The sequence below is a fragment of the Myotis brandtii genome, unplaced genomic scaffold (assembly GCF_000412655.1).
Source record: "Myotis brandtii unplaced genomic scaffold, ASM41265v1 scaffold1012, whole genome shotgun sequence".
NCBI lineage: Eukaryota > Metazoa > Chordata > Mammalia > Chiroptera > Vespertilionidae > Myotis > Myotis brandtii.
In genome coordinates, this window is record NW_005353371.1 from 406,366 (window position 1) to 421,400 (window position 15,035).

The window sequence follows — 15,035 nt, forward strand, 5'->3', positions numbered from 1 at the left end:
GGGGCTCTGGTAGGTCGATGGCGGCCGTATTTACGGGGAAAGTTTGTGGGGAGTTGCTGGGGGGCGGGGGGCGGTGCTGAAGCGCCTTGCCTCTCCAGGAGCCTCCGCCTCCACTGCCGGGCGGAGCGGAGCGGAGCTGAGCTGGTGGCCCAGTCGGTGTGGGCTTTAGCCGCTGCCCCCAGCTGTCAGCGGGCCGGCCGCGCTGTGGCTCCCGCATTTGGTGTCATTTGGTGTCGGGCTCCTAAAGCGGACCCCCGGGTTTGTTTACGTCTGGGCGGGAGCCCCGGGGCCATCACAGACCCCGCAACGCCCTGCTCTTCTGCTGCTTATCCAAGTGGCGCTGCCGGGTCCTCCGTGCCGGGACCCAGCTAGGGGCGCTTTGGGGAAACTCGGAGGGGTGGCAGGTCCGGGGAGCCTGGGTGTTAGGGTGCCCGGGAGCTCTCGGAGGTCGGGTGTGCTGGCAGGCGCGTGTGGGGCTGTAACCTTCTCCAAGCAGCAGCCCCCCTCTCGCCCCTGCGCTGTTTCCCTGTGCGGGGGTGCCACCTCCCCACCACCTATCCCAGCAGCTCACCGGAGCCCAGGGTTTCCTGCGGCCCCTAGTAACCCTCCTACTCCCCTTTGGACCTCTCTTCCCAACTAGTTCCGGGGTTACGATGGAGCGCGCCCCAGTTCGGCACCGAAATGCCTTCTCGGTTTGAGTTCTTGAAAGCAGAGCCCTTGGGGACCCGTGGAACTGTGGCGTGTGGGGCCGTGGTCCACGCGCTGAGCCCGGGGCGCCGGGGCTCGGGGCTCTCCATCCGGCGCCAAAGCTGTCGCTGTGCTCAGGGGATGCGTTCTTGTGGTCCACCTCCCCCGCCCCCCCAGGAGCAGGGCGCCCTCAGGGTGTGCCCCAACCTGCCAGCTCCATGCTCCCCACGCCTGGACAGCCTCAGGACTCTGCCAGGTGGATGTTGTGCATAGAGGGAGCCAAGTTGAAGGTGAGCGGCTTGTGAGCCAGAAGCGCCCTGAGCGCTGGGGACCCTCTGCAGCTTAAAAGGGCTCAGGGCGTCCTGGCGCTCCGGGGGTCCCTCGGCGTCCCCGAGGGCTGGGTACTGCTCACAACTGTAAGGTGTGCGTGATGGTAAACTTGGCCCAACTTTCCTAACCCAGAGGACTGGTGACTGTGACCTACAATACTTTTAGGAGGAAAGCAAATGAAATCCAGATGCAGGCTAATATGAACTGAAGCAGATTAGATTAAAACACATGTAAATGGAGTCTGACAACTTTAATTGTATACGCTTGTTTTTGCCCTTGACTACATAAGAACTTGGTAACACAGACTCAGCATCGTTATGAAATCTCTTCAGATGTCTCGCTTAACTAGGAAGAAGACTATGTGAAATATGTGTTTCCGATAAGATTAAAACTTAAAGGAGTTTGAGTATGTATTGACTAAAATAGATTACTCCAATGTGTCTATTGTGTAAATTCCTGGATATACTGAACATAGCCAAATGGCATTTTTGATATGTTGGTCTACCCTGTTTTATTAAAAATAGCTCCTTTTCACCATTAAAAAAAATTGCCTGCTAAATTTGGTCAAACATTTATTTAACTGGCAGAGCCAGAGCAAATGATTCCAGGACCACTTCAAAGAGGGCCCAATACCATACTCTGCCTGCCAATTGCCTTGAAATGCATGAAACTGCCCACTCTGGTACATAGAAGTGAGGCGCAACAGGCTCAGCAATGCCACATGGGGCAGCACAGCTCCCAGCACCATCCGCCCGGCACCCAGCAGCCACAGGTCAGCAAGTCTGAGAAACAGAAGACAGACCCACACAGCTGGTAATGTTGGGATGTGCTGTTCCTGGCAGCAAGTTCAAGTGTTATGTTCACCTGCAGAGGTGTGGATGTGAGTGATGCTGGTGTGTCACACCCCTCACACCCACACCAGGAGAGCAGGACAAGCCTTAGGACTCACATAGAGGTCTCAGGAGGACCGGGCTGGCCTCTCAGAGCCAGAAATGGAGCCTGGTGTGGTCATGTGGGCCTTGAAGATGGGTCCTGGGGTCCTGGGCTGCACAGGCAGGGATTCTGTGGTTTGAATAGGAGACACCACCCAGGCTTTCTTATCAGCTTGTTCAAGTGTTCAAGTGCAGGGACAAGAGTAGCTGAGGCTCGAGCTGTCAGCAGGCAACCACCAAAAAATGAAGTTTGGTGTGGAAACCACATGGCTCAGTGGTTGAGCATCCACCTATGAACCAGGTCACAATGTGGTCCCCATGTGCTCTTAGAGACAGGGAGCATGTTTGGACCTCCTATTCTTTTTGATATGAAATCCAGCCTTAGCAGTCCTTGGTTTTTCTTTTTCTATCATCCATAGCAACGTATATACACACAATCAGAATTTGTATCAGTTTCTATCAGATTTGCAGCCTCAAAGAAGGAGATATTGATCCACTCACACATCTTCTTATTGAAACCGATGGTTTATTTTTGACATGAAGTTGGAGGTCAAGGGTGAGTCACTATAGGAATCTGGCTATTTATAAAACCTTTGTCACAGAGCAGCACGTCTAATGCCCAAAAAAACTTCACTTGATTTCTGGAGGTCAGGATTGCCAAGTAACAAAATATTTTCACTTCCATTTCCCCCATCCCAGGTATGGGATAATTTTGCACAGATATTGCATATGTCTATGCCAGTGGTCGGCAAACTCATTAGTCAACAGAGCCAAATATCAACAGTACAACGATTGAAATTTCTTTTGAGAGCCAAATTTTTTAAACTTAAACTGTATAGGTAGGTACATTGTTATTAACTTAATTAGGGTACTCCTAAGGCTTAGGAAGAGCCACACTCAAGGGGCCACAGAGCCGCATGTGGCTCGCGAGCTGCAGTTTCCCCGACCACTGATAAAGGCCTGAGTGACATGGGATATTGAAAACTTCTACCATTAAGGTAATCATAAAATGATAATATAATATAACTATAGGAAATTTGCATAGTAACTTATATGAATAATTTGGTGCTTAATTCACTGATTCTTAACTGTTCTCAATCATCACTTCATTTAATGTTATCACTGCTTAAAGTTTGTTTAGAATTAACTTAACCTGAATCTTTGTCTTTCTAATAAAAAAATAATTCTGGGAATATCCAGATAGATAAATGGGATATAAAAATATTTTAAAATTAAAATTAGCAATTAACATGCTACAGCATTTATCTGGTTTTTAGGATCATGGTACGTTTCTTGTTTAGTCAAAGAAAAAGTTTTTAAGAATCTGGGTTACGTACTATGCACTTTTATTTTGTTAGGGTAGTAGAAGTATGACTTCTTTCACCATTTTTTGTTGTTGTTAGTGTTTTGTTGCTGTGAAGTCATCTGATTCTTGGGAAGCTTATCAAGCAAAGATGTGTTGAACCTTTGAGTGTTATTTTCTAGTATAAAATTTCTCTTTGCCCAGTTTCTCTTTAGCATTCCATAATTTAGACTTTTTTTTACTTCACAGTAAAGAGTAAGAGAGAACAGCTATATATTGAATTAATAATAATTCACTATCAGTACCCCCAGAGGACATTGTTTATGGTGTATTCTGTGCAGTGGTTTGTTTTCTGTATGACAATATGACAGGTATTAAAATAAGTGCTCTGCAGGTATTATCTCATCTAATCTTCATAATCATCCTCTGAGTTTTAAGGGCTGTATTAGACCCCTTACACGGAATAAGAAACTTAGTCACAGAGAGGTTAAGCAACTCACCCAGTTAGGAAATGGAAGAGTTAGCATCCACACCCAGGCAATCTAGTGACAATGCTTTAAGTCTCATACTGAGCTGCCTCTCTATTTGAGACAACTTGCCTATGCAGAATCTCCTAATGGTCATTTCAATTGTCCCAAGCTTTCCTTCACCTTATTTCTGATTAATAGTCTGAATCAACATACAGTTCTTACTATTTGCTTATTAAACACTAATCATAACACCTTTACAATTCAAATAAATATATATGTTTGTTATAAGCTACTACTAAGTGAATGTATTTTGCATGACAGGTGTTGGGATAAAAGTTAAGTGCGAAAAATCCCTTTGTTAAGGAACTTACAATACAGAGAGGAGAGTAACCCATAAATTCAAATAAATGTATTGCATAAACCAGAATGTGCCAACTGGTACAAGAGAAGTATAAACAACATATTCCAGAACACAGAGGAGAGAGAGATTCATTTTGATTCAGCAAGTATGGTGCCATGGACCTTGCTTATGGAGCGAGAGCTAAAGGATTTGTATTAAATAGGATAACTATGAGATGTGTGGGCACAGACAGTGTGCAGTGTGAGAAATAGGGACTTATTTCCCAGCAGCTTTTGCCCATGGAGATTCTGAGGAATACAGTAACATGTAGATATATAGCTCAGTTATATGGTGGATTATGAACATCAAGAAATAGCACCTTGATACATGCACTTATCCACCCATCTGTTTATTCACTCTTTTATCAAATACCTAGTTAAAGTCATCTCAGTTGATTGGGATGGTGATTAGACAATGCAATGGATATGCATTTCCCAACCTCAAGATTTAAAATGGAGTATTAAAGTGTTTAAGAGTCAAAAGTATATATATGCCTAATATGCAAATTGTCCCCTTGGGAGTTCAACAGGGAGTTCAATTGCTCGCTATGACCTGCACTGACCACCAGGAGACGGCACGGAATGAAGGAAGGTCCTGGCTGGCAGCCGGCAGCTGGAGAAGGGGGCCCCCAGCTGGCAGCCAGAAGGGCCCAATTGGCCCTAGGGATCCTTCCCATGCATGAATTTCATGCACTGGGACTCTAGTCAATGATAAAAGAGAATGGGATATGGCTACATAATGTTTTAATAGTTTTCACATCAATTACAATAAAAATTCAATGATGTGCCCTAACCAGTTTGGTTCAGTGGATAGAGCGTCGGCCTGCGGACTGAAGGGTTCCAGGTTCGGTTCTGGTCAAGGGCATGTACCTTGGTTGCGGGCACATCCCCAGTAGGGGAGTGTGCAGGAGGCAGCTGATTGATGTTTCTCTCTCATCGATGTTTCTAACTCTCTATCCCTCTCCCTTCCTCTCTGTAAAAAAATCAATAAAATATATTTTTAAAAAATAATAAATAAATAAATAAAATTCAATGATGTTACCATTTTTAATGTCAATGTTCTCTACAGACATGCCACACTAACAATAATCTAAAAATAAAAAATGTGTCCAGCGGGTGTGGCTCAGTGGTTGACTGTTGACCCATGAACCAGGAGATTATGGTTAGATTCCCAGTCAGGGCACAAGCCTGAGTTTTGGGTTTGATTCCTAGTAGGGGTATGCAGGAGGAAGCAAATCAATGATTCTCTCATCATTCATGTTTCTGTCTCTCCCTCCTTCTCCCTTCCTCTCTGAAGTCAATAAAAATATATGTTTTAAGTTGCAATGATTGAATATATTTTTATTCATTGAAAACCTGAGACTAAAATATATTTAGTCTGCCTGGGATCCAAAAGGTCCCGGGTTGGATTCTGGTCAAGGGCACGTACCTTGGTTGCAGGATCCTCCCTGGCCCGGGCCCTGGTCCAGCTCCTGCAGAAGGCAACCAATCAAGATGTTTCTCTCTGTCATTCCCTCTCTCTTCCACTCTCTGTAAAAATCAATGGAAAATATCCTCGGGTGAGGATTAAAAAAAAAAATGCCTGAAATCCTAAATACATTCACTTTACATCTGAAGTTTGTCTTGCCTAAAAGGGGGGAAAAAACAAACTATTTGCTTTCACAAATTTCCTTGATTTTTTTTTTTCATCTTGTATCTCTCTTTCTCTCTTTTTTTTCCTACCTTGTATTTTCAATCAACTGACATTTTCATTCTCAGGGAAACTAGAGTGAAAGGGCTTCCCTAGTCAGTGGATAAAGGCTCTGAAGGAAAGAAACACATCCATTGGATTCAGCTCAGATGAGCAGCCTGCTTCCCACAGGACAGAGGAAAGCCACTTTCAGAAGGTTCCACATTCTTCACTCTCCCGGTTGAGACAGAACCCTGGAGTGTTACAGTCCCTGGGGTAGCAGAGGAGGACACCTGAGCAGCCACCCCAGGAATGAAGTCTGGGAGCTCCAATACCTCCTCTCCCTGGGGAATAATGGAAATGTAGTGGGCAGTTAGACAGACATGAGCAGAGCAAGGAGAATGGGCCAGGGGCAGAAGGTCATGCCCAGCAACAGACAACTGAAGGCTGTGACGTCATCGCCAGGAGACCTTTCATCCCGTAGCATATTGCTGGCCATGCAGTTTAGACCCTGGACCTTTCCCCCCTAAAGATAACCCCTAGGCCACACTTCTATTTTAGCTGCAGGCCCAGAAAAACAGCAAAACCAGAAAAGCGATGCCAGGGCTGACCTGAGGACCTGTGCTCTTGGGCTCTGGCCAAAACCAATCAGTGGAGACCTAGACCGTGAAGGGAAACATCTGGAAAGCTGCTGAATATTCTACTGAGATTTTCCCGGGGACCTCCCGTAAAATCTCCACCCTTAAAACCTTAGGACAGAGACCCCAGCACGCTCTCCTTCCTGGAAGCACGTCCCAACCTCTCCTCACCCACCCATCCCCGCTGGCATGTAACAGCTACCTTTCTCACTTCTAAGAGCCAAGGGCCCTTCCATTACCTCTGTAACTTGTTTCCTAATTCCTTTTCTTCTAAGAATTACTTCTTCTACTTCTGTGATTTCCCAATTAAATGTTCTCTTATAATCTGAGTCTTGGCTCTGAATTCATTCCCAGCCAGAATTCAAGCACCTATGTTGCTGAACCCAGATCCAGTCCAACCCCATGGGTCTAAGGTGCTGCTCCCACCATGCCTCCGCCAACAGACGTGCTCCCTCTCTCAGGCTTTAGCTCACAGTGAGGGGATGCTCAGCTGGATTCAGTGTAAGGTTCTGACCCAAATGAACTCCCAATGTCACAGTCCCTAACCCAGGACACACACTCCTGACTTTCCCAGATTTTCTCAATGTGAACCCATACTCTGGATGCAAAACTTCAACCGATGCCTAGAAACAGGACCAGGGGGACCACAACTAAAACCTCAGAAGGGGCATCACCCCCTCCCGCAGGTGCACTTGCTTCCCCAGCTTTCCAGGGCTGTAGCTTCTCTCGCTGTAAAGGCTCCCTCCATGGAGGTTGTGAGCAGGTAGGACACGTGCAGGGAGAGGCTCCCCAGGAAGGTCAGTGGGCCTTCAAGTATTTCCCTTGGCAGGCTCAAGGGCGTGGGCGGCTTCCTTAGCTTAAAGCGCCTGGCCTCAGACCTCTGCTCCCCCCTGAGGTTGCTCTGGACCACCACTGATGTTTCAAGTGACTCAAAGCCTGTGTTGGAACAATCAGCAAACAGGCTTAAACCCAGTGTTCATGTGTAATGAAGGGATTAAAATGGTAAGGCACTTTGCTAGCTCAACAAGAAAATCCCCAAGTATCTACTATTGCATTTCCAAAAAGGATGCTAATTAATTATTGCTCATATGGCAAGAATTTCTTTTATAAACTACTAATCATACTTCGACACTTCCAGTTGAAGCTCTAAAAATCCATTTGACTCACTCAAAATAATAGACCTTGTAATATTCCTACCCATACTGGGAAGAAGCAAGCCAAACAATAATTTAATACATGCAATGTAACAATAAAATGTGTTATTTCTCTGATAGGCACTTGTGTCCAGAATACTTGAAAATATTTTACACTTTGTTTTAAGTTGCAATGATTTTTTAATAAGTATTTTTTTATTTATCTCAGAGAGGAAGGGAGAGGGAGAGAGAGATAGAAACATCAATGATGAGAGAGAATCATTGCTCGGCTGCCTCCTGCATGCCCCACACTGAAGATGGAGCCCGCAACCCAGGCATGTGCCCTTGACCGGAATCGAACCTGGGACTCTTCAGTCTGCAGGCTGATGCTCTATCCACCGAGCCAAACCGGCTAGGGCAATTGCATACATTTTTATTCATTGAAAACCTGAGACTAAAATAAAGTGAAAAAATGTTTCAAGGTGACAAACTTGGGGAGAGGCAGGGCTGATGTACAACATCCATAAAGTTACCCAAGAGCAACCACCCAAAGGACTTCTCATAGGATTTCTGTTTCCCAGAGTAAATCCTGGAAAGAGAGGCACAAAGATTTTATGCAAATTATTTCCAGGTGGTTAGAGCTACCTGTAAATACACAAAATACACTTTTTTAAAAAACAGGCATTCATTGACTCTGGGAAAATAATAAACAATTAAAATTTTGCATCTATTCTATTAAAAAAGGGGACAATAGGTGCACAATGAATCACTTGTGTAAAGTCACATCACCAAAAACAAAACTTAATACAGTCATAAGTCACATAACAATCTGTGGTCAACAACAGTCCCCATATAGGATGGTAGACCCTTAAGATTAAAATGGATTTGGAATCAAAAATAAAATACCTAGGAATAAATTTAACCAAGGAGGTAAAAGACCTGTACTCAGAAAATTATAATACACTGAAGAAAGAAACTGAAGAAGATACAAACAAATGTAAGTAAATACTATACTCATGGATAAGAAGAATTAACATCATTAAAATGTCCATACTACCCAAGGTGATCTATAGATTCAGTGCAATTCCTATCAAAATACCAATGACGTTTTTCACAGGACTAGAACAAATAATTCAAAATGTGTCCCTAGCTGGTTTGGCTCAGTGGAAAGTGTCAGCCTGCGGACTGAAGGGTCCTGGAGCACATGCCTGGGTTTTGGGCTCAGTCCTCAGTGGGGGGGTGGGGGAGATTAAGGAGGCAGCCAATCGATGATTCTCTCTCATCGATGTTTCTGTCTCTCCCTCTCCCTTCCTCTCTGAGATCAATAAAAATATAGTTAAAAATAATTCAAAATTTCATATGAAACCACAAAAGACCCCAAATAGCCATAGCTATCTTGACAAAGAAGAACAGTCAGAGATTCCACTTTACCTGATATCAAACTATACTACAAAGCTATAGTAATCAAACCAGCATGGTACCAGCATAAAAACAGACAGATAGACCAATGGAAGAGAATAGAGAGCCAAAATATAAATCCACACTTATGTGGTAAATTAATGTATGACAAAGGAGACAAGTACATACAATGGAATAAAGAAAGTCTATTCAATACATGGTGTTTGGAAAACGACAATGCATGAAAAAAAAAATGTAAACTAGGCACGTTCTTACACCATATACAAGAATTAGCTCAAAATGGATTAGAGACTTAAATGTGAAACTTCTAGAAGGTAACATCAGCAGTAAAATCCCTTAACATTTCTCTTAGCAATATTTTTCTGACATGTCTTCTCGAGCAAGGCAAACAAAAAAAAAAAAAAATTAACAAATGAGACCAAAATAAACAAAAGTTTTTGCAGGGCAAAGGAAACCAACAAAATGAAAAGACAACCTACTGAATGGGAAAAGATATCTTATACATCTGATAAGGGGTTAATACCAAAGAATTCATACAACAACACCATCAAAACAAACAATCCAATTAAAAAATGGGCTGAGGACCTGAATAGCTACATCTCCAAAGAGGAGGTACATTTCAGATGGCCAACAGACATATGAAAAGAAGTTCAGTGTCACTATTCATAAGAAATACAAATTAAAACTACAATTGTTTCCATTGGTTGGAGCATTATCCCTAAAAGATTTCAGGTTCAATTCTGGTCAGGGCACATACCTTTGTGGTGTGCTCAATTCCCAGTAACGGTACAGGGAGGCAACCAATCAGTGTTTTTCTCTCTGTCTCTCATCAATAAGCAAATCCTCGGTTGAGGATTACAAGGGGAAAAAACCCCACAATGAGCTATCAAATCACACGTCAGAATGGCTATCATCAAGAAATTAACAAACAACAAGTGTTGGTGAGGATGTGGAGGGAACCTTCATGCACTATTGGTGAGAATGAAGATTGGTGCAGCTACTATGGAAAAGCAGTATGGAGGTTCCTCAAAAAATTAAAAATGGAGCTGCCTTATATGACCCAGCAATTCCACTTCTGGGTATATATCTGAAGAAACCCCAAACACTACTTCAAAAGAATATAGGTTCATTGCAGCATTATTTACAATAGTCAATATATGGAAGCAACCCAAGTGCTTATCAACAGACAAGTGGATAAAGAAGTGGTACATATATACAATGGATTATTACTTGGCTATAATAAAGAATGAAACCTTACCTTTTGCAACAGCCTGGATGGATTTAGAGGTTAAAGTCAGTGAAATAAGTCAGACAGAAAGATAAATACCATATGATTTCACTTATATGTGAAATCTAAAGAAAAAAATCAAACAACCAAAAACAGACTCAGAGATCAGGATGATACTCATAGATACAGAGAACAAACTGGGGTTACCAGATGCAATGTGGTTTGAGGGATGGGTGAAAAGGTGAAGGGATTAAGAAGTACAAATTGGTAGTTATAAATTAGTCAGGGGGATGTAAAGTACAGCACAGGAAATATAGTCAATAATATTCTAATAACTAGGTGTGGTGTCTGATGGTATTAGACTTTGTAAGTTATATACATGTCTAATCACTAACTTGACACCTGAAACTAATATATTGTGTCAACTTATTGAAAAAAAAAAAAAAGTAAGCCCTAGCTGGTTTGGCTCGGTAAATAGAGCATCGGCCTGCAGACTGAAAGGTCCCAGGTTCTATTCTGGTCAAGTGCATGCACCTTTCTGTCTTTTACTTTCTCTTCCACTCTCTCTGAAAATTAACCGAAAAATATCCTCGGGTGAGGATTAAAAAATTCTTTTTTAAATAAAATGGTGCATACACACACACACACACACACACACACACACAGAGGAATATTGTATTATTCAGCCATTAGAAAAAAATATTCTGCCACTTGAAACAACACATTCATGGACCTTGAGGGCATGATGCTTTGTGAAATAAGTCAGAAAAAGAGAAATACCACATATTCTCACTTATCTGTGGAATCTTTTAAAAAAACAAGTCTAACCCTACCTGGTTTAGCTCAGTGGATAGAGCGTCGGCCTGCACACTGAAAGGTCCAGGGTTTGGTACCTGTCAAGGGCACATGCCCAGGTTGTGGGCTCAAACCCCAGTAGGGGGCATGTAGGAGGCAGCCAACAATGATTCTCTCTCATCATTGATGTTTCTATCTCTCCCTTCCTCTCTGAAATCAATAAAAAATATATATTTTTAAAAAACACACAAAAAAACTCCATAGATACAGAGCACAGACTGATGGTTGCTAGAGGTTACAGGAGTGGTGTACAGGGGTGAGGTGCAGGTCAAATGGATGAAAGCTGTCAAAAGGTACAAACTTCCAGTTATAAAATATGTCATGGAAATGCAATGTATAGTACGGTGACTGCAATTAGTAATACTTTATTTCAGATTTGAAAGTTACTAAGAATAAATCTTAAAAGTTCTCATTACAAGAAAAAAATATTCTGTAAGTATGTATGATGACAGATGCTAACTAGACTTATTGTGATGATCACTTTACAATATATACAAACTAGAGGTCAAGTGCACGACATTCCTGCACTGGGGGGAAGGGTCCCTCAGCCCAGCGCAGGCCCCAAGGGATCCTTAGTGCTGCTTCGGAGCTCCTACCCTGCTAGTAAGCAAGGCTTCCGGCTGAGCGGCACTCCTCCTGTGGGAGCACACTAACTACCAGGGGGCAGCTCCTGCATTGAGCGTCTGCCCCCTGATGGTCAGTGCGCATCATAGAGACGAGTCGTTCTACCGTCTGGTCAATTTGCATATTAGTCTTTTATTATGTAGGATATAAAATCATTATAATGTACACCTTAAACTAATGTATGTCAATTATAACTTAATGAAAAATAAAACCCCTTCTATAAAACAAAGATTACAGTGGATTTGAAAAACTGACATCACCTAGTGATGTCATACCCATCACAATGTCATAGGGAAATGCATTACTCAGATATTTATAATGACGCTGGTGTAAACAAGCTCCCTATGCAGCCAGTCCTATGAAAGTCCAGCACACACAGTTATGGTCACTACATAGAATACTTGATGATGATAAACTGGTTTATGTATTTGCTATACTATCCTTTTTTTTTAAATATATTTTATTGATTCTTTACAGAGAGGAAGGGGAGGGGATGGAGAGCTAGAAACATGGACGAGAGAGAAACATCCGTCAACTGCCTCCTGCACAACCCCCACTGGGGATGTGCCCACAACCAAGGCACATGCCCTTGACCGGAATCAAACCCGGGACCTTTCAGTCCGCAGGCCAACGTTCTATCCACTGAGCCAAACCGGTTACGGCTATACTATCCTTTTATCTTTGTGTGCTTTCTACTTAGTGAAGGAAAACATTGCTGTGAAGCAGTATGCTGTTTATGCGGGCAGCAGCCTCACAGGTCTTGGGCTGACTGTGCCTTTTGATTGCATCATTGCCTCCTGGGCTTGATTGAATCTGTTTTTTGTAAATTTCCTGGCCTAAGTGTACAGTGTGATAAAGTCTACAGTCTTGCACAGTAACGTCCTAGGCCTTCATATTCACTCACCAATCACTGACTCCTGCAGAGCAGCCTCCAGTCCTGGAGCCCATTCAGGGTCAGTGCCCCACACGGATGTACCATTTTCTACCTTGCACACCGCATTTTTACTGCACCTTTTCATAAATGCTTCCTACCATTGCATTACAATTGACAACAGCATTCAGTACAATAGCATGTTGTACAGGTTTGTTGCCTAGAACCCACAGGCTACACCATATGGACTAGGTGTGTAGTATCAAACACCAAGCAGGTTTGTGTAAAAGAACTGAAAACAACAAAATTGCTTTAAGATGTCCTCCCCAGGTTCAGGGGTGCAGGACTGTATGTAACTGCAGTTTCACCTCTCCCAGGAGTAAAATTTTAGCCCAGTCACTCTGCAACTTGCTGTTCAACACTAATCTGTCTAAAGACTCCTGCTGTTCCTTCCCCTAAGGAAGGGTGACCCTACCTGAAGCAAACCTTCCATTGTGAACAGCTCCTCTGAGATTCTATTTACTAGATGGGATGCGGCCCGATTCGTGAATGGGGATCAAGCCAGTTAACCTTCCACTTACTCAGCTGAATTTTGTTTTCAACAGTTTGAAAAGCACCACAAAACAAATAGCTGATAAACATGCTGTGACTCAGAGAAGGGAAGATGGTGGTTAGGATTCGGGAGAGAGACTGGAAATGCAGGCACTTGCTGCAGAGCTAGGCCTGGGGGACAGCGGGTGGACTTGAGAGCCTGCTCCACAAACATCAAAACTCAGGAGAAAACGGGGTCCTTCTGCGGAGAAAGGAGGGACAGGGAACCCCACAGACCACAGCTCCTCCCATGCACGAACCGCGGGGACCGAGTCACCATTGTCCCCAATGACCCTCCACGTGGTCACCGCGGGGATGTGGGTGCAGAGCTGTCCAGACACGCTCCGCAGCCCAAGGTCCTGCCGCGGGGACAAACTGGACGCCCGGGTCCCGGCTGGACCCCACCCTGCGAGCCCGAGGGGCCTGCAGTTTCAGCGGAGCCCCCGGCGCCTCGGGTCCGCAGGCTCCGGACCTGACCGTGGAGAGACGGCCCCGCCACGGCGGCTCCACCCGCCCCTCCTCCCCGACCCCGCGCCCGGCCGCACACTCACCATTTCTAGTTCCTGGGCCTCCCGAGTCCCGCCTGCAGCTCCCACCACCTTACAGATCACAGATGAGGACAGAACACAGGGAGATGTGACCCCAGGGCCGCTGAAGGGAGAGGAACAAAAGGGTGGAAACAGAGCGTAGCTGCATCCGCTGACCCTCCGCTACTTATAGGACCGACACTTCGCTGGACATCGCCCCCTAGCGCCCGAAGTGCACAGGCCTGAGCCCAAAGCAGCTAGATCTCCTGTCCAGGGACGTTTGCACTGAGAGGCAGCGCTGAGAGTCCCCAGGGAACAGTGGTCCTTCCTTGCAAACACACACACTTAAAAGGCACCTAAGGAATCTGGCTCCATTTTCTTCTTTGTTGACAACTGGAGTCTGACGTGTGCATTTGCAAAAAGGTGCACAGGCTCAGGGACCAGGGATGCCTTAGGGCAGTGGTTCTCAACCTTCCTAATGCCACGACCCTTTAATATAGTTCCTCATGTTGTGGTGACCCCCAATTTCATTGTTACAAATTGAACATAATTAAAGCATAGTGATTAATCACAAAAACAATATGTAATTATATATGTGTTTTCCGATGGTCTTAGGCGACCCCTGTGAAAGGGTTTTAGAAAATGTTTTTCACATGAAAACATGTGTTCCCACTGGTGATTCAGTCACTCTCCTCTGAGGTCATGAGCCACCCCTTCCTTGTGGTTGTCTTGTGGGCAGTTCCACAGACCTACCTGGAGCAATGAGATGGGCCAGGGACAGAGGTCACCAGGGTGGGAAGCCCAGGTGTCCAGCAATGGGCAACCAATTGTAGGGTGGGGCCTGGTCCCCAGGGTGACTTTTCCTCCTCTAGCAGATCTCTGGTCCTGGGTTTGGACCCCCTGATCTTCCTCTCTAGAGATAACATCTATGCCTCATTGAATTTCAGCTCCAGGCCCAGATAAGCAGCAAAATGCCAGGGCTGACATCAGGACCAGCTGCATTGAATAATGACCCCTGTCCTGGTGCCGGCCAATCCATCAGTGGAGGCCACATCCCTGAATGGACACACCTGGAAAGCTACAGAATATTCCATTCAGCTCTTCCCCTGGGACCTCCCCTGAAATCTCCACCCTTAAAACCTTAGGAAGGAGGACCCAGTGCGCTCTCCCTCCCTGGAGCACACCTGTACCTTCCCCTTCCCCTCCTTCTCCTCCTCCCCCAGGCAGGTTACCATTAGCTTGTGCTCCCAAGCTCCAAGGGCACTTTCTCTACCTCCTTAACTCCTTTCCTAAGCCCATTTCCTCTAAGACTTACTTCTCCTACCTCTGTAATTTACCCAGTAATGTTCTCTTACAGTT

General features: G+C 44.6%; 1 protein-coding gene across 1 annotated transcript in view; it reads right to left on the reverse strand.

Annotated features, from left to right (window-relative positions):
- Positions 1 to 13,854, reverse strand: part of LOC102261402 (zinc finger protein 14-like) — a 24,460-nt gene extending 10,606 nt beyond the window's left edge. Inside the window, exon 1 of the mRNA XM_014535075.1 lies at positions 13,701 to 13,854. Within this exon, the coding sequence (XP_014390561.1) occupies positions 13,701 to 13,703 (3 nt within the window). The 5' untranslated portion in view covers positions 13,704 to 13,854. The remainder of the gene's footprint in view (positions 1 to 13,700) is intronic.
- Between the last annotated feature and the right edge of the window lie 1,181 nt (positions 13,855 to 15,035).